This window comes from Salvelinus sp. IW2-2015, unplaced genomic scaffold (genome assembly GCF_002910315.2).
Source record: "Salvelinus sp. IW2-2015 unplaced genomic scaffold, ASM291031v2 Un_scaffold1650, whole genome shotgun sequence".
In the NCBI taxonomy this organism is placed as follows: Eukaryota; Metazoa; Chordata; class Actinopteri; order Salmoniformes; family Salmonidae; genus Salvelinus; species Salvelinus sp. IW2-2015.
In genome coordinates this window covers 131,990-151,432 of record NW_019943061.1, presented here as the reverse complement: position 1 = coordinate 151,432, position 19,443 = coordinate 131,990, and the positions used below count along the sequence as shown (strand labels likewise).

Below are 19,443 nucleotides of genomic sequence, written 5' to 3'. Positions count from 1 at the left end.
TCCAGTGCTGCCAGAGGACAGTGATAAAAGCAGAAAGATGACTTCTGGGACGACTCCCAAACTGCCTGGTAATGGGCCTTACCTTTATTAGCTGTGTTCTGCCATTGGTGGGTTCAGAGTGTTCCAAACTGAAAATGGATTCAAGAATGGCTCTGCTTAAAGTGTGATTATCATGGAGGATGTGTATGCCATCCCATTCCCTTGACAGTTTTCGATGAAGTGTGTGTTTTTGGGAGGGGATAAATGTGCACACTCCAAAGAGAATTAGAATATATTTATGTACACAAATAAAGTTACAATACAACTGCAACAACTTAAAGGCGCTTACGGTGCCAGAAGACAACATGACAGACAGTTGATTTAGCAACAATAATCCTCTTGACCAGAGGACATGTTAACTATGATGAAGTCCTAAAGATGTCATGYTTGSTGCCTCTTGGACCAGTTTGATATTCCACCAGGCATTTAAAGGTTGAGGCAGTCAAGGTGGCCACAGACAGTGTTAGTTAGTCCTCAGGAGGTCTTCTGCTCCAGGATGGCCCGTACCAGGACTGGGTCAGCCCTGCCTTTAGTCTCCTTCTGGACCAGACCCATGAGCTTGTTCAGAACCTTCTTGTTCCCACTGCGGATGGCTTGGAACTGTAGGGGGAACAGTAACAGCAGCATAAGTCACAAATACTTACGTTTGCATATCATTTATTGATCAACAGAATTCTATCAAGACTGGCTACTAGCAAAAAGTCAATGAGCCTGTACACTCCAAGCTCATCATTAAGCTCAGGGACCTGGGTCTGAACTCCACCCTGTGCAACTGGGTCCTGGATTCCCTGACGGGCCGCCCCCCGAGGTGGTGAAGGTAGGAAACAACACCTCCACTTCGCTGATCCTCAACACTGGGGCCCCACAAGGGTGTGTGCTCAGCCCCCTCCTGTACTCCCTGTTCACCCATGACTGCGTGGCCACGCACACCTCCAACTCAAYCACAACACAACAGTAGTAGGCCTGATTACCAACGAGACTACAGGGAGGAGGTGAGGGCCCTGGAGGAGTGGTGCCAGAAAAATAACCGCTCTCTCTCCTAATGACAACAAAATGAAGGAGCTGATCGTGGACTTCTGGAGACACGAACTTAGTGGAGAAGGTGAATAGCTTCAAATTCCTCGCCGTACACATCACTGATAATCTGAAATGGTCCACCCACACAGACAGTGTGGTGAAGAAGGTGCAACAGCGCCTCTTCAACCTCAGTAGGCTAAAGACATTTTGCTTGGCCCCTAAGACCCTCACAAACTTACACAGATGCACCATTAGGAGCATCCTGTCGGGCTGAATCACCACCTGGTATGGCAACTGCACCGMCCCTAACCGCAGGGCTCTTCAGAGGGTGGTGTGGTCTGCCCAACGCATCACCAGGGGCAAACTACCTGCCCTCATTGTGGCAGCTCTTGCCCAGGGAGGCCGCACCTGGTCTGGGTGTGAGTCCACCACCTTCTGGCAAATCCTGTGGATCTCTGTGCTGTCGTTGACGATCCCCAGGTCCTGCTCCTTGACGATCTGCTGGACCGTTTCACCTGGGGTCTTCCACAGCTCCTGGAACACCTGTATGGAGCAATGAAACACTCAGGTTAAACCCCAATTGAAAATGATATAATATACGCTGAGGGTACAAAACATTAAGGACACCTTCCTAATATTGAGTTGCACCCCCCTTTGCCCTCAGAACAGCTACAATTCATCAGGGCRTGGACACTACAAGGTGTTGGAAGTGTTCCACAGGGGTGCTGGCCCATGTTGACTCCAATGCTTCCCACAGTTGTGCCAAGTTGGCTGGATGTCCTTTGGGGGGTGGACCATTCTTAATACACACGGGAAACTGTTGAGTGTGAAAAACYCAGCAGCTTTGCACTTCTTGACACACTCAAACCAGTGCGCCTGGCACCTACTACCATACCCCGTTCAAAGGCACTTAAATCTATTGTCTTGSCAATTCACCCTCTGAAGGCTTAAAAATCTTTCTTTAACCCGTCTCCTCCCCTTCATCTACACTGMTTGAAGTGGATTTAACAAGTGACCTCAATAAGGGATCAAAGCTTTCACCTGGATTCACCTGGTCAGTCTGTGTCATGGAAAGTGTTAATAATATTTTGTACACTCAGTGTAGTAGCACATATGGACTTTGCATTAAATGTTTTGGATGTTATCTCTCACCTGCTTGGCGATAGAAGAGATTTGTCCATTCTCCTGGAGATTCAGTATCTGGGCTAGAGCTTGAGGAGAGATCGGACTGAGAGAGGGAGCGAGAGAGAGAGACACATATAAGAGAGAGAGAGAGAGACAAGATATTGAGAGCGAGAGAGAAACATATGTGAGAGAGAGAGAGAGACAGATATGAGAGCGAGAGAAAACATATGTGAGAGAGAGAGAGACATATGTGAGAGAGAGAGAACATATGGAGAGAGAGAGAGGACAATATGTGAGAGAGAGAGAGACAGATATGAGAAGAGAGAGACATATGTAGAGAGAGCGAGAGACAGATATGAGAGAGAGAGACAGATATGAGAGAGAGACATATATGAGAGAGAGAGAGAGGAGACAGATATGAGGAGAGAGAGAGAGAGAGACAGATATGAGAGAGAAGAGGAAGAAGCGAAGAGAAGGAAGAGAGAGAAGGCACAGGAGATGTCATTAGACCCAGTCTATCCTCTCCTGTGTGACAGTGTGACGGTGTCTATCTACCCCGGAGTCACTGTGCTTATAATGAGAGGCTATTTGGCCCGTCTCTCTCTGTGACAGCCCATTGCCACCTACAGGCACATGATCATCAGTGCTGTCACGAATCCCCGAGTCAGACACACATTGGGCCAGAGACACAGTCACATACACACTGACTGAGTTATGAACGGAAATATGGCTAAACAAACAACAAACACGTGAATCCACACATAGTCAACATCCACTCTCACTTTTTTCAAAACGACAAAAAGGCACACTAACACCCACCCGTCCACTAGTTCTCAGACAAAGACATAAAACAAAACACATCACACTTTACTCTGTTTGATCAGTCTCAGAACAGTCTGGAGTGTAGGATAAAAACAGTATTATAGAAAAACAACTTAAAACACTCAGCTTATTGCCCAGATGTATTCTCTATTCACATTCATGGCCTGCCATAGTAATACCGGAAGGTATCAACATGAAGATGGATAGGAAACATCGCAGGGAAAAAGCACAAATTATGCTTCCAGTATGGAAACGATTTCAGGCCTCCGTCTAGCCAAGATGTTGGATGCTGAGATAGGATCTTCAACATGGGGTTTGAAGTCAACGCAAGACTGAAAAGAGTAGAACAGAGGAAGGGGAGGAGAGACACATGATAGGAGTTCGGGAGGGAGAAGAGGGCGAAACCAGATGAGGGATGTAGAGGAAGAATGATAGGGATGAGGTGGAGAGGAGAAAGAGAATGATTGAGGCTAGAGTAGGACACAGAGGATGAGGAAGAGGACGACTGAGTGTCTCACCTCTGGCTGACACTCAGGTTCTGTTGATGGAGGAGGCCCTGTAGCTCGTTCATCACCCAGCCAATCACCTTTCTCGGTCCAGCCTTGGTCTCCTTGACTCAAAGTAGTCCATTAGCCCGTCCTCATTCTACAACAGGAGACCCAATGAAACACACTCAATAATACTGTATATACCACAATCTACTGCGCCTTGCTGGACAGAGGCAGAAGTGCAGACAGGGTAACTGGCTGTGCAAGAATAGGTTACTTTGGGTAGTTTTTAAATTGAGAGACAGTGAGGGAGAGAGTACAATAGAGAGATAAAGGAAGAGGAGGAGCAGAAACGAGTGCCAGGAAGTGGGAGGGAGAGAGACAGACAGGAAGACAGAAGATGGAAGACAGAAGACAGAAGATGGAGTGAGAAACCTACCATCTCCTATAATTAACTTGCTCAGTTGGACATTAACAGACACACCTACATACTGTAGTAGTCACTCACCACCAGGGTGAAGCTGTGTTCGGGGAGGATGCCGTAGGTCTCCACCAGCCTCTGCTTCCTGACGCTGGGCAGCTCCGGCAGCCTCTCCCTCACCTCCTCCAGAACCACCACCTGGCTGGGGGCAACACCACGGGGGTTGGCTGTAGAGCAGCCTCGTACACCATCAGAGGAGCAGGTTGGGCTCCGGCATGAACCTGGAGGGGGGGGGGGGGGTTGAGAAATATGGAGAGGGAAGAAAAGGTGGGAGGAGAAGAGAGAGGAGAGATGGGAGAGAGCGTGGGGATAGAGAGAGAGGAGAGGCGAGGGGAGAGAGGGAGAGAGAAAGAGAGAGGAGAGATGAGAGTGCATGTGTGACAGAGGGAGCACCCAGAGCGAGCACAGTTAAAGACAACAGAGAGGGAGCGAGAAAGAGAGCAGGAGTGAGATAAGAGAAGAAAGAGGGCAGGAGTGAGATAAGAGAAGAAAGAGAGGCAAGGAAGTGAGATAAGAGAAGAAAGAGAGGCAGGAGTGAGATAAGAGAAAGAAAGAGAGGCAGGAGTGAGATAAGAGAAGATTAGAGAAGCGAGGAGTGAGATAAGAGAAGAGAGAGGCAGGAGTGAGATAAGAGGAGGAAAGAGAGGCAGGAGTGAGATAAGAGAAGAAAGAGAGGCAGGAGTGAGATAGAGAAGAAAAGAGAGGCAGGAGTGAGATAAGAGAAGAAAGAGAGGCGGAGTGAGATAGCAGAAGAAAGAGGGCAGGAGTGAGATAAGAGAAGAAAGAGAGGCAGGAGTGAGATAAGAGGAAGAAGAGAGGCAGGAGTGAGATAAGAGAAGAAAGAGAGGCAGGAGTGAGATAAGAGAGATATGAGAGAGGAGTGTTATCAGCAGTAGAGGCGGAGTGCTGGCTGTATCTCTGCAGGCCTCTTAAGACGACACCAGTGTCACACGGTCAGACAAAGGGCTGTCTCCTCTACACACAAAAACACACACACACTACTACTTGTGTGACTGCGTCGCACGCTTACTCTCCGTCATAATTCTTGTTCAACTGATGCGTTAGGGCCGCGGGGTGGCGCATGTTTATCGGTAATGTTCCTTACCTGGGGCCCCTCTTACACGATGACCCTCTCCTCTCCCTCCTGTCTCGCTCCCCCCTCTTCCTCTCGTCCTTTCTTCGCTCTCCCTCTCCTCTCCTCCTGTCTCGCTCCCCCTCTCCTCTCCTCTCCCTCCTGTCTCGCTCCCCTCTCCTCTCCTCTCCCTCCTGTCTCGCTCCCCTCTCCTTCCCTCCTGTCTCGCTCCCCCTCTCCTCTCCTCCCCCCTCCTCCTCCTCCTCTTTCGCTCCCCCTCTCCTCTCCTGCTCCCTCCTTGTCTCGCTCCCCTCTCCTCTCCTCCTGTCTCGCTCCCCCTTCCTCTCCCTGCTCTCCCTCTCTGTTCTCGCTCCCCTCTCCTCTCCTCTCCCTCCTGTCTCGCTCCCTCTTCTTCTCCTCCTGTCTCGCTCCCCTCTCTCTCTCCCTCCCCCTTTCTCTCCCTCCTGTCTCGCTCCCCCTCTCCTCTCCCTCCTGTCTCGCTCCCCCTCTTCTCTCCATGCAGGCCCTACAGCAGCGATCGTATAATACCACACACCATGCTGGAGGCTGTGCTGCTAGAAMATACTGAAGTGAATATGAGATGTGCTCACCTGTAGTCCTGAAGGCCCTCCTTGTCTCGCATTGGAATGGTGTGACTGTAAAACAGAGGGACACGTGTTATGGCTTTGAGGTACTGTATAACGATAGTGTTTCGCTCGTTACAACAGTTACTACGGCAGATTGTTCATGTTGAAGAGGCTGTAACTATGGGCGAGGGCCACAGGTGTGAGGTGAGGGGCCCCCAGTCATTCTGTGTATTTCTGGACCATGACAGAGCTGTGGGCCTTTGCTGTCAAACACACTCTATCAGGCACAACGCACGCGGGCGCACACACACGGGATGGTGTTATAGGCAGGTTGACRTTTATTGTCATGAGTCTTGTCCTGGAGGCAGAACTGAGTGATTTCCCCTTAGATAGGCCAGCTGCAAAGTCAACATTGGCTTTTTGTTCTTCATTTAAGGTTAGGGTTAGGCATCAGGATATTAGCAGTGTGGTTAAGGTTAGGGTTAGGCATTAGGGTTAGTAGTGTGGTTAAGGTTATGTTTAAAATCAGATTTTATGACTTTGTGACTGTGCCAGCTATTAACCGCTCTGCAGAGCTGCCTCCAGAACAAGATTMATGACGAAAAATGCTAACTTGCGCATTAGAGGCAGGCCCCAGCTGTGTGAAGAGCAGCTCATTTCATGGGCTTTACAACCCTCGCTAACACACTGGTCCACAACACCAGACACTRACTGACTCCAAGTGGCCTCATTCATCATCCTTAGTTACWAAAACGTTTTCAAATCAACCTCAGAAGAGAGAATGTCTTGAGATCAAATATTACACTGGAGGTGGGAATAAAGTGTTGAATTATGSGGGGGGGTGAATATCTGACCCAAATAACTATTAAAACCCTGAAGAGACGCATCCTGTGTACATTGTACCGTATCCTGTGAAACATCATATTCTTAGTCAATAGACATTTTTGACATGTTATCAGAAGCACTCTCACTGTAACGTAATGGGACTTGTCGGCTTGACTTGGTTCGAGGGTTGCTTCTACAAGCCTCTTACCCAGTCTTGCCATCAAACGACCGTGTCTCGTTCTGCACCGTGCCGCCGCTCTCCAGGACAAACATCTGTCTCTGGATCTCATAGTCTGTTGATGGAAAATAACACACACACAGCACACACAACAACACAACACACACACCACACACACACACACACACACACCACACACACACACACACACACACACACACACACACACACACACACACACACACACACACACACACACACCACACAACACACACACACACCACACCTGATCAGAAGCAAGCATCCAGCCAACCGGCACGGTGTTAGACCCTCCAACATCTGCCATGACACATGGCACGCCTGAAGTCTCCTACTGCTGCTACATTAGTTCTCTGTGACAAACGACTAGCTGGAGTTTTGACTTTTAAAAACCCTTTATCACTTCTCTGCACTAAGCTAAAATGGAAGTCTACTCTTGGGATAAATAATGCAAGCGGCTAAGTCACTATCACACGAAACTGTAATGGCCTGCTGCTCCTGGTGAAGAATTTCAATGGCCCTATGACTCTCCACTGTCTCCAGTAAGTTGGAGAGAAAAGAAAAAAGTTTGATGGGAAACTCTGTAGAAGTGGAATAGTTGTTGATGGGAAATCTATTGTTCTGTAGAAAGCCAAGTTAGGCATACAGACTGTGTGCTCAGTTGTTCACTGAAACAAATGGTCAATAAAGTTGTATTCTATATCTTCCTGAGTTTGTGTGGGTAGGAAAGGCCTCATGCTTTCTAGTCATTTTAACTATCCCTCTACGCTAAACGTCTCTTCAGAAGACTTTCCTCTTCAGTTCCTGTCAACAGAAAGCCTGTTTCTCTGATTCCTGTGGGCGGAGAGAGTGACGACTGCCTTCAGGGATTAAACATCCTCAGAAGGACAACATATGGAAGACGTATGAAGTTGAGACAAGAGGAAGTTTTGGCAGTTACTTCACTGAGTTGTCTGAGAGAACATTTACACAGGCGAAGACAGATAAGGCCGGTTGTGTGTGTGTGTGTGTGTGTGTGCGTGTGCGAGCCTAATTTCTGTGTGTGTGTGTGTTTGTGCCTCATGGTGTCTCTAATCTTTGTCTCCCAGTTTGACTTGCAGTGCACGCATAATTACACAGCCCTCCGTCAGACGACTGTTTCAGAAAGATGACAGCCCATGAAAAGGATTCCATGCTGTTCGTTCTTTTTCTCTCTCTGTGTGTGTGTGTCTATATTTCCCTGAGTGTTGATCCAACTAGCTCATTCCAGACCCACTGGGTCGTGACCGCTTCACTTCAGTACCTCCACTAACCCCCACCAATGACAATGAGGATGTACCCTTCACACACTATTGTGCCAACCTGAACCAAACTGTTCTGGCTCAGATATTGTCTATTCACATGGTCCCTTTCAGCACGGTTCCAGCAACTATGGTGAAGGCTTTAACCAGGCCAGCTCAATACAGCTTGGTTTGGCTCGGCTCAGTTTGGCCAGAGATACTCTATAATATAGTCTATATAATGACGAGATGGTCTTGTCTCTGCCCTAACAATGGGAGTAGTTGTCGCTAAGGCGGAAAGGCAGGCAGATACACGTGTGAACAATAGACTCAATAAACTCCAATATAAAATTGTTTTCTCAAAGTTGCTGAGATGCCACGTGCATCCACTTAAAATAAAAGTATGTGGAAAACCCCTTCAAATTAGTGGACACCAGTTGCTGACAGGTGTATAAAATTGAGCACAAAGTCAAGCAAGCATTAGCAGTAGAACTGGCTTACTGAAGAGCTCAGTGACTTTCAACGTGGCACTGTCATAGGATGCCACCTTTCCAACAAGTCAGTTTGTCAATATTCTGCCCTGCGAGAGTTGCCCCGGTCAACTGTAAGTGCTGTTATTGTGAAGTGGAAATGTCTAGGAGCAACAACGGCTCAGCCGCAAAGTGGTAGGCCAAACAAGCTCACAGAACGGGACCGGCGAGTGCTGTAGCGCGTATAAATCGTCTGTCCTCGGTTGCAACACTCACTACCGAGTTCCAAACTGCCTCTGGAAGCAACATCAGCACAATAACTGTTCGTCAGGAACTTCATGAAATGGGTTTCCAGGCCGAGCAGCCGCATGGCCATGGAAACCCACAAGCCTAAGATCACCATGCGCAATGCGCGCAATGCTAAGCATCGGCTGGAGTGGTGTAAAGCTTGCTGCCATTGGACWCTGGAGAAGTGGAAACGCATTCTCTGGACAGACGAACCTGGGTTTGGCGGATGCCAGGAGAACGCAACCTGCCCCAATGCATAGTGCCAACTGTCAAGTTTGTTGGAAGAGGAATAATGGTCTGGGGCTCTTTTTCATGGTTCGGGCTAGGCCCCTCGGTTCCAGTGAAGGGAAATCTTAACGCTTCTAGTTCTAGATGATTCTGGGCTTCCACTTTTGTGGCAACAGTTTGGGGAAGGCCCTTTCCTGTTTCAGCATGACAATGCCCCCGTGCACAAAGTGAGGTCCATACAGAAATGGTTTGTCGAGATCGGTGTGGAAGAACTTGAATGGCCTGCACAGAGCCCTGACCTCAACCTCATCGAACACCTTTGGTATGAATTGGAACGCCGACTGCGAGCCGGACTTAATCGCCCAACATCAGTGCCGAACCTCACAAATGCTGTTGTGGCTGAATGGAAGCAAGTCCCCGCAGGAATGCTTCAACATCTAGTGGAAAGCCTTCCCAGAAGAGTGGAGGCTGTTAAAGCAGCAAAAGGAGGGACCAACTCCATATTAATGCTCATGATTTTGGAATGAGATGTTCGACGAGCAGGTGTCCACATGCTTTTGGTCATGTAGTGTATATCAGTACATTCGTAACAACCTAAACATTATGCAACTTCTATTAGGTCAAATAAGCYTCACTTASAAAATTAGCTATCACATTTYTTTTCTTACCAGATCCGACACTCTCTCATAGAMCTCCATACAAAAACAATCYCCACTTGGTGWACTTATCGCCGTATTCTCGCGTGGACAGATTGACGYGAGTGGAGCTTCTCGCTTCGCCTCTGGTTTGGCTCAGTATTGTGAAAAGCCCTCTGCAGCACTCACCTATGGCCCTGGCCAGGTTGCGGGCACTGTTGATGTTCTTGACCTCAGTCCTGATGCCCCAAGGATCCCCAGGTCTGTGGACGGACACGTTGGCATCCACTCTCAGCTGGCCCTCTATAGGAAGAGAGAAGGTATGAGACAGCTGGCCCCTCTATATGGAAGAGAGCAGGTTGAGACAGCTGGTCCTCTATACAAGAGAGAAGGTATGAGACAGCTGGCCCTCTATAGCAAGAGAGAAGGTATGAGACAGCTGGTCTCTATAGGAAGAGATAAGGTATGAGACAGCTGGCCCTCTATAGAAGGAGAAGGTATGGAGACAGCTGGCCCTCTATAGCAAGAGAGAAGGTATGAGACAGCTGGCCCTCTATAGCAAGAGAGAAGGTATGAGACAGCTGGCCCTCTATAGCAAGAGATAAGGTATGAAACAGCTGGCCCTCTATAGCAAGAGATAAGGTATGAGACAGCTGGCCCTCTATAGGAAGAGATAAGTAATGAGACAGCTGGTCCCTCTATAGGAAGAGATAAGTAATGAGACAGCTGGCCCTCTATAGCAAGAGAGAAGGTATGAGACAGCTGGCCCCTCTATAGCAAGAGAGAAGGTATGAGACAGCTGGCCCTTATAGCAAGAGAGAGGTATGAGAAGCTGGCCCTCTATAGCAAGAGAGAAGGTATGAGACAGCTGGCCTCTATAGGAAGAGAGAAGGTATGAGACAGCTGGCCCTCTATAGCAAGAGAGAAGGTATGAGACAGCTGGCCCTCTATAGGAAGAGAGAAGGTATGAGACAGCTGGCCCTCTGTAGCAAGAGAGAAGGTATGAGACAGCTGGCCCTCTATAGGAAGAGAGAAGGTATGAGACAGCTGGCCCTCTGTACAGAGAGGAAGGTTGAGACAGTGGCCCTCTATAGGAAGAGAGAAGGTATGAGACAGCTGGCCCTCTATAGGAAGAGAGAAGGTATGAGACAGCTGGCCTTCTATAGCAAGAGAGAAGGTATGAGACAGCTGGCCCTCTATAGGAAGAGAGAAGGTATGAGACAGCTGGCCCTCTATAGCAAGAGAGAAGGTATGAGACAGCTGGTCCTCTATAGCAAAGGAGAGGTATGAGACAGCTGGCCCTCATAGCAAGAGAGAAGGTATGAGACAGCTGGTCCTCTATAGCAAGAGAGAAGGTATGAGACAGCTGCCCTCTATAGCAAGAGAGAAGGTATGAGACAGCTGGTCCTCTATAGCAAGAAGAAGGTATGAGAACAGCTGTCAATACAGAGGCTCTCTGGATGTTTACTTTTTGCCAAAAACAAGAAAAGAAAAAGAAACCGTTAGTTTTATTAGTACATCGTAAATAAAATATTATATTAATAATGATAGGTTATAAACGTTTTATTTTTTTATTTTAACCTAACGTTCTAATATTTTTTTGGGGTCCCTGTCAGTCACAGCCCTTAGAATCGTTCTAACTCCCCCATATTGCGCCCCTGTGTCCAATACTGGCTCCCCACCAGCCATGTTTCTCTGGTGTGTTAGTGAGTGTGTGTGTGTCCAATGCAGGCCTCCCACCAGCCATGTTTCCCTGGTGTGTCAGTGAGTGTGTGTCCAATGCAGGCCTCCCCACCAGCCATGTTTCCCTGGTGTGTTAGTGGTGGTGTGTGTCCATGCAGGCCTCCCCACCAGCCATGTTTCCCTGGTGTGTCAGTGAGTGTGTGTGTCAATGCAGGCCTCCCCACCAGCCATGTTTCCCTGGCGTGTCAGTGAGTGTGTGTGTCCAATGCAGGACTCCCCACCAGCCATGTTTCCTGGTGTGTCAGTGAGTGTGTGTGTGTGTGTCCAATGCAGGCCTCCCCACCAGCCATGTTTCCCTGGTGTGTCAGTGAGTGTGTGTGTCCAATGCAGGCTCCCCACCAGCCATGTTTCCCTGGCAGGTCCTAGAGCCTGCAGTATGAGCTGCATCTCTCTGACGGCTGCCTGCTCGCTCCTCTCCACAGCTCTGTCTGGCTCCATCACCAGCTCCATCAGACCACACCGGGAGGGAGGAGAATGTTACATACACTCCCATATTCCTACATAGAACAGGGACTGGCTAGCCAAATCCTATCTAGATCTGTATATACTAGTTGGAGCTCTGTGGTAGACTCTCCTTGGAGTCTTATGAGTGTTTGAACTCTATGGTACCTGCTCTGTTGAGGTACACCGATGGGAAGCTAAACTCCATCTACCTGCTCTGTTGAGGTACACCGATGGGAAGCTAAACTCCATCTACCTGCTCTGTTGAGGTACACCGATGGGAAGCTAAACTCCATCTACCTGCTCTGTTGAGGTACACCGATGGGAAGCTAAACTCCATCTACCTGCTCTGTTGAGGTACACCGATGGGAAGCTAAACTCCATCTACCTGCTCTGTTGAGGTACACCGATGGAAGCTAAACTCCTCTACTGCCTGTTGAGGTACACGATGGGAACTAAACTCCATCTACCTGCTCTGTTGAGGTACACGATGGGAAGCTAAACTCCATCTACCTGCTCTGTTGAGGTACACCGATGGGAAGCTAAACTCCATCTCCTGCTCTGTTGAGGTACACACCGATGGGAAGCTAACTCCATCTACCTGCTCTGTTGAGGTACACCGATGGGAGCTAAACTCCATCTACCTGTCTGTTGAGTAACAGATGGGAAGCTAAACTCCATCTACCTGCTCTGTTGAGGTACACGATGGGAGCTAAACTCCATCTACCTGCTCTGTTGAGGTACACCGATGGGAAGCTAAACTCCATCTACCTGCTCTGTTGAGGTCTATACGGGTCTGGCTCCTGTAGTCATCGTGGAGGCTCTTGCCACTGTCCTGCTCTCTCTGGATCTGTTTGATCCTGACACTCTTGGTGACCACCGTGTTCCTCTTACGGCACCCTAGGTGACTTTTAGGTCAGGGTGCCGTCCACCGCGATGGGCAGCTCTGTTGGGTGATCTGGTAGCCCGCCTGGATGGAGGAAACGCATGAAACTAGAAAAGGTCAATTTTGTGTGCTTGCTTCAGAGTCTAAATGTGTCTCATTTATCAGATATGTATAGCCTGGTTCATATGCTGTATAAACTTGACATTTGCATGACAACGATTTAGGTATTACCTATAGAGGACTCCTCGCAAACAGATCTGGGACCAGGCTTAGGTATTTATTAACGCCACTATATAATAAGTTTCATTTATATTATAGACACGATAGGAAACATGGGGTTAATACCGAAATAAACTTGGCCTGCATAATCAACGATTTCCATTACAATTAACTTGGAATAACCTTAAATATTTCAAGGGGTCAAAGTGTTATGAACAAAATAGCAATCCATCATTAAACATGAGCTAAGATTCATCCATTAGTTAGTTACTTGGGGGATAATAGGCCCTTAAAACTGGTTACCCAACTCATTATTATGCGGTTGGAATATTATTGTTGTTTCGTTGAGAGGTGTTCAAGTCACAAAAGGAACTGAATGAATATTTTATCTGTTCTCTTATTCTGAAGTGCCACTGTGCTGGCTGCGCTATTCACAAGTGAGTACGGTAGCACTATGTCCCGTTGCCATGGCAACCGTCGCTAGAAAGCCTAAACATAATCATACTTATTGGCATGCCGACGAAGAAAAAGAAGGGAAGGAATAATATGAGCAAAAAAAAGGAGAGAAAAGTGAATTAGCCGTAACCATCTGTGTTGTACTGTACCTGATCAACATTTCAATCATTGGCAACAACACGAGCATAATGGACCACGGGAGACATTCCATTTTATATCAGCGGTGTACTATAAATACAGGATTAGAGCATTAAAAGATGCTGATTTCTCCCTTTCTAGAATAATACATTTTCTCATAGAGCTCTGTCAGTGTCAATGCAAATGTAATTCATTAGCGCAAGTGCCTCCTAGTTAGCATACTGTGTGCATTGCTGTTCACACACAGGCTACATTAGTTAGCTTAGCACCCACCAAAATGGTGGATCATTTGCAATTCCGGCATAAWCACTGAAGAGGTGTTGGTGCTTTGTATAATGAAGGGCAGCTGAAGTTGGATGCAGACCAGTGGTGGTAAAAGACTGCTACTGGAAGCCTCTGGGTCCTTCTAGTCACACCCCAGCCCCAAAGCCTAATGAGCAGTCTGGTATTAAAGCACTCGGCCGGTTCAGGAAAGTAAATCCAAACCCGAGAGCTCTCTCTCCAACTWGACTSCTATTTGTCGTTKTCAGATTCAGTTCACTGAATCTAAGCTGCCTTCAACGGATTCATGATTCGATGCACCAAACTATTCCCCTCTACAACCCTTGATTCAACTAGYCCTACCTATTGTACATCCACGTCCCACAAACAGATCCATTTGAGTCATTAAATAGTCGTCAGGGAYAACGTCTGCACAGAAAACACTTCAGAAAAGTATAATTATGCATATCCGCTAGTAGCTTAGTGTGAAGCTGCTGGTGCATGTTATTAAGAAGAGGCTAGCTGTTATAACACCTGCCTGCCACTCCAATTCATTCCTGCTGCTGGTCAGGCAAGCGCATCATAAATCATGTAATGAGCAGCAGTGCGTTCGTTGTGTGAAATTAAATCATGGACTCATGAAACACATCAATAATGCACAACTATATATGTGTTCTTAATAAATGCATGTTTTTTTATGTCCTCGTTCTCTCTACTTCAATAGGCTGCTAGTAAAATAATTTAATAGAGCTTAATGCTTCACTCATCATGGCTATTATTTTCTCTCTYTACATATCATGAAGAGAGCATGAACATCCCTCCCAACTGAATTTAACGCATTAGCATGATTCATTATGCAATACAGGCCTTTTACTCACCATCCCTATTCCCTGTCTATTTCCCGGGCCTGGTAAAACACAAGTGTTGTCTACAGGATAAGCAAAAACATATTTATAAGCATTGGTACCACTTGTGGGCATGGTGAACATTTAAATCTTAACTGGCACTATCGTTTCAACAGCGCATGTTTYAACATAACCCAAAGAGAGAGGTGAYGCAACACTCAGTAAGCGGACCGAAAATCTACAACGGGGAAAAAAGATGAGGTGGGATTTGGGAATAATCCTTCGGCTTCCTGCTGGGATTTCACCCCTGGGATACATGTCGGAGCTTTTGAAATCAATAATCTACCTCTGCTGTGAGGAAGGATTAAACAGCTGTAGCCTCACGATAACATTATTACCTATGAATCTGACTGCTGGGTTCGAAAGACAACTCAGTCTTCTAACAATCTAGGCTTGGCAGGCCTTGTGTTGATCATATGCTTTCGTTCAAAAGAACTAGAATGACTTCTAGGCCATCATGTCATCTAGTTCATTTCTTAATTGACAGGATATTGACATACCATAACATTAAGACAACTGCACTGACAACCCGACGCTCAACAATCCATTCCCTGACCCCACAAAATAACCCTCACGAGCTACTCTATCGGTCATTAGAAATGACCTTGACCTTAGGACAAAGTTAGGGAAGCTTTTTAAACTCTTCACTCATCTAATACAGGAAAGGTATGGATTGCACTGTAACAGACAAATCTCCTAGCTGTCTTGTCATTTTCTTGAGAGTGGAAAGTCCCATTATGGTATAAYACCGCTAAGGCACTTAAATTATTCAAATTCATCCTTTTCTCAGTCCACAATTTCTCATCATCAGCTCGTCAAGAGTAATGTCAGGGTCATTTCTTTCTACATAGGTCACATTAAGCTAGGGCTGCCCATCTTTCCAAAGTGAAATGAAACTTTTTCGGAGGCTTTGTTGGGCAATTGCTATTGAATCTCTTCCAATGACATGTCTTGATGTCAAGGTCATAAAATGTCAGTCATAATGACACTAAAATTACCCAGGAGCGCCTGGCAGCAAGGTGAGGGTGAATATCACTTGGCCGCGACTTGACTTCTAACAGCTAACAGATTGCAGCAACAGAAGCTGTCATTTKGCTAGATATCGGTGGCAATAAGCTTTTCTGCCGGTTTAGCAACACTCGTCACTATTAAATGATAGCCTAGCTCAGGGACAGGGAGGAGGTCAAATGGGAAAGTTAATTTGGGGAGAGATGGCTGCTTTGACCGATGAGAGCTACTTATTAATGGGGGAGTAAGTTGTCTCCTCTGTGATTTCGGCCGGGTTACTGTATTCTTTGTAAAAGCTGCTGATGTAGCCTAAAAAGGGCTATAGAAATAAATGTGATTGATGATTGCTTGTGATTGGAGGATAGATGGGGTCCAGGTTGACTTACAGGAAGGTCAGCGTAGAAGTAGTGCTTCCTGTCAAAGAGAGACTTCCTGCTGATGGTACAGTTAAGGGCCAAACCTGTCATCACTGCAGCCTCCACACATCGTCTGTTCAGCACCTGAGGAGGAAGAGGAACATAGGCCTACTTGGTCAAATGACTATGTACATCGACATATTGTAGGCTAGGTTACATAGACCAGATTATGTTATGATGGACAACAACTGTATTATTACGCAACGAATAGACAAACAGCCTTTATTGACATGAGGCATGTTTATCATCAGATGCACCATAGGGAGAGTTCCAGGTAAGGAGGCATCAAAGGACACCAGGGAGTTAGGTGGAGCCTGGAACCCGACCTGGGAGCCAGAAAACAGCTTGGTGTTGGAGTGGATCTGAGCATGGATCTCCAGACCCACCACACCTACCAGCTCCTGGGGAGCACTAGAAGCACACAATCACAGTCAGAGAAATTAACACTTACAAATGGGAGGTCACCATATCAACTCCACGATTTAATTTTCTGAACTGACTAATAGACTGGACTTATGAATAGCTAACTGGCAGGGTTGTCTGTTATAGGAGTTTAGATGTGGGTCACTAATTACAGTGCAGCATTTTAGACAGTTCTGTTGGTGGACTTATTTCCGCGTTCAAAACAGGGAACTCGGGAAATCTCAGACTTCAGTGCGTTGAAAACTGGGAACTGGGGAAAAACGAGCTCCGATCTGATATGAACAGTCATCCAACTCTGAACTATTTCACTGGTCACCCCCAAAGCCAATTCCTCGTTCGGCCGCCTGTCCTTCCAGTTCTCTGCTGCCAATGACTGGAACGAACTGCAAAAATCACTGAAGCTGGAGACTCATATCTCCCTCACTAGCTTTAAGCACCAGCTGTCAGAGCAGCTCACAGTTCACTGCACCTGTACATAGCTCATCTGTAAACAGCCCATCCAACTACCTCATCCCCATACTGTTATTATTTTGCTCCTTTGCACCCCAGTATCTCTACTTGCACATTCATCTTCTGCACATCTGTCACTCCAGTGTTTAATTGCTAAATTGTAATTATTTCGCCACTATAGCCTATTTATTGCCTTACCTCCCTTGTCCTACCTCATTTGCACACATTGTATATAGACTTTTTCTATTGTATTATTGACTGTATGTTTGTTTATTCCATGTGTAACTGTGTTGTTTGTGTCACACTGCTTTGCTTCATCTTGGCCAGGTCTCAGTTGTAAATGAGAACTTGTTCTCAACTAGCCTACTTAAATAAAGGTGAAATATTTTTTATTTAAAAAAAAACTCGGGCCTCTTTCTAGAGCTCCGACTTTCCAACCTAAATATCACTGACGTCATGAGTTCCCAGTTGTTTTGAATGCGGAATATCGGCAAAACTTTAGTGACAGCATCATACCTAATCAAAGTCATTCAGAACCCCTGTCAAGACAACCTGTGAGGATGCTCTGAAGGCAGAGAGGGGTAAGAAGGACAATATTTACATATTTGTAAAGGAGGCTATCATGCAGACGACTAGCTATAAATAAACTGCATGAAGGTTTTAAACTAACAGCAATGTTTGCAACGTCTAAATACGGAAGGGAATGTGGTCATGAATGATGTGCGACTGTCATCCTCGCTAACTAGCACAGGCGCGCACACGATACACAAACAGTGCGAGCTAGCTAACGTTAGCATTCACTCCGTGGACCTACCTTTTCCGTTTTGTTTGGGCTTGACTCTGGCATCGGGAGACAGACATACACATTCTCCTTATCACACACCAATTGTGCCTTTGGAAAGTAATCGTTGGATAAAATATTGCAATTTGTTTATTAATATTACATAGCAGTGCAGTCATTCCTGCAGAGGAGCCTGCCATGTTTAGCCTTTCTGTTTAGGGTATTATGGTAGTTGTAGTCATAGTAAACTTAGTTTCACACAAAATCCGAGGGCAAGTGCATTTAGGAAAACTCAACACCCCACAATGTAACACATTTAATGCAACCCATATTTCGAATTTCCGGCGATTTAAACTACACTTTCCGGCTACAAGAGCAAGGGTTTTTGTGGCGGGAGTTTTCCCATATTGTTGTCAAGGTTGGTTGTTTACAGCGAAGTAAGTGTTGATCCGTGCAATAGTTTGGTGTAAAATTGACAAGGCAATGGCAATGAACGGCGATGGAGTGCATGGACTGAACGGAGAGATGGTGGCCCCATCTGATGCTAAACACACCAATGTCACTCCTAGCAAGTCAAAAATAGCCTGTGAAAACGGCGAGGCAGACATCCCCGCTGCCAAGCAAAATGGAACTAAGAGAAGAACCCCAACTGATACGTTCTCTTTCACTGCCGAACCTACCATCGAAGACATACGACGGATGCAAGCGGAATTTACTGACGAGCGAGACTGGAACCAGTTCCACCAACCCCGCAACCTCCTGCTAGCTATGGTCGGAGAAGTGGGCGAGGTATCTGAGCTGTTCCAGTGGCGTGGCGAGGTGACCGAAGGACTTCCCGGCTGGACCGACTCCGAGCGCGAGCACCTGGCACATGAACTCAGCGACGTCCTCATCTACCTAGTTGAGCTGGCCGAGAAATGTCATATCGATTTACCCCAAGCAGTGCTGCGCAAAATGGCCCTAAATAGGCTGAAGTACCCTGCCAGCAAGGTGCATGGCTCGTCTAAGAAGTACACTGAATACAAGGACTGAGCGATTGCATGCTGTCATGCCCAATTGGCGTAATGAACACACCCCTGCATTTACAAAGTAGACAAGAACTGAAAAATACTGTTCAACTTCAGTTAATGGTAAATGTTTATACCTTTTGTTTAGAGCACTACTGTATCGCAATAGTTGGTCAAGCTGCCTTTAACTGCTTTTAGTTTTATGAAGTGCGTTTTGAATCAGTGTTTTTCTTTAACTATGGGTATTCATCTTTTGCCTTCCCTCTGATGGTTTGCCATTTTAACTGTTCCCCAAAGTCAAAYGTATAGGCCCTTGTAAGAAGTACATTTTATTTTTCATAGTATGAGTAACTACATTTAAATCTCTTAAATCCATATTGTTGTCAATGGTCGATGGAAGCTATGTTCTTTTGTTGCTTTAAATTCAATGTATGTGTGCAACTGATAGAATCTTCCTCCCAAAAGTAAAAGTGCCTTCAACTATACTTGCTGTCCTGCAGATGCTATGTAATTTATGTATATTGACTCTGTAATGCATTTATCAATCAGATTTAATCACTATTGCCTTATTTACTTCCCTGGGAAATTAGCTACAATGGGAGATGGGGAAATTAACACACGCACACAACGCTACTGTGGGAGATGAGGGAAATTAGTGAGTTACTCTTGTAACTGTTCATTTTGATAAGCAGTCTGTTAAACAGTGTTTCATGGCCCCAGGCCTATGGTTAGCGATCCAATATGTAGGCTAGACAA

At 46.4% G+C, this 19,443-nt stretch overlaps 1 protein-coding gene and 1 pseudogene across 1 annotated transcript; one reads left to right on the top strand and one right to left on the bottom strand.

Annotated features, from left to right (window-relative positions):
• Positions 1–259: 259 nt before the first annotated feature.
• LOC112071582 (glutamyl-tRNA(Gln) amidotransferase subunit B, mitochondrial-like) lies at positions 260–17,880 on the bottom strand (annotated as a pseudogene).
• Positions 17,881–18,031: 151 nt separating this feature from the next.
• LOC112071580 (dCTP pyrophosphatase 1) lies at positions 18,032–19,172 on the top strand. The gene has a single exon (XM_024139020.2). It carries the CDS (start codon positions 18,164–18,166, stop codon positions 18,710–18,712), a length of 549 nt encoding a protein of 182 aa, XP_023994788.1. The 5' UTR covers positions 18,032–18,163; the 3' UTR covers positions 18,713–19,172.
• Positions 19,173–19,443: the final 271 nt, after the last annotated feature.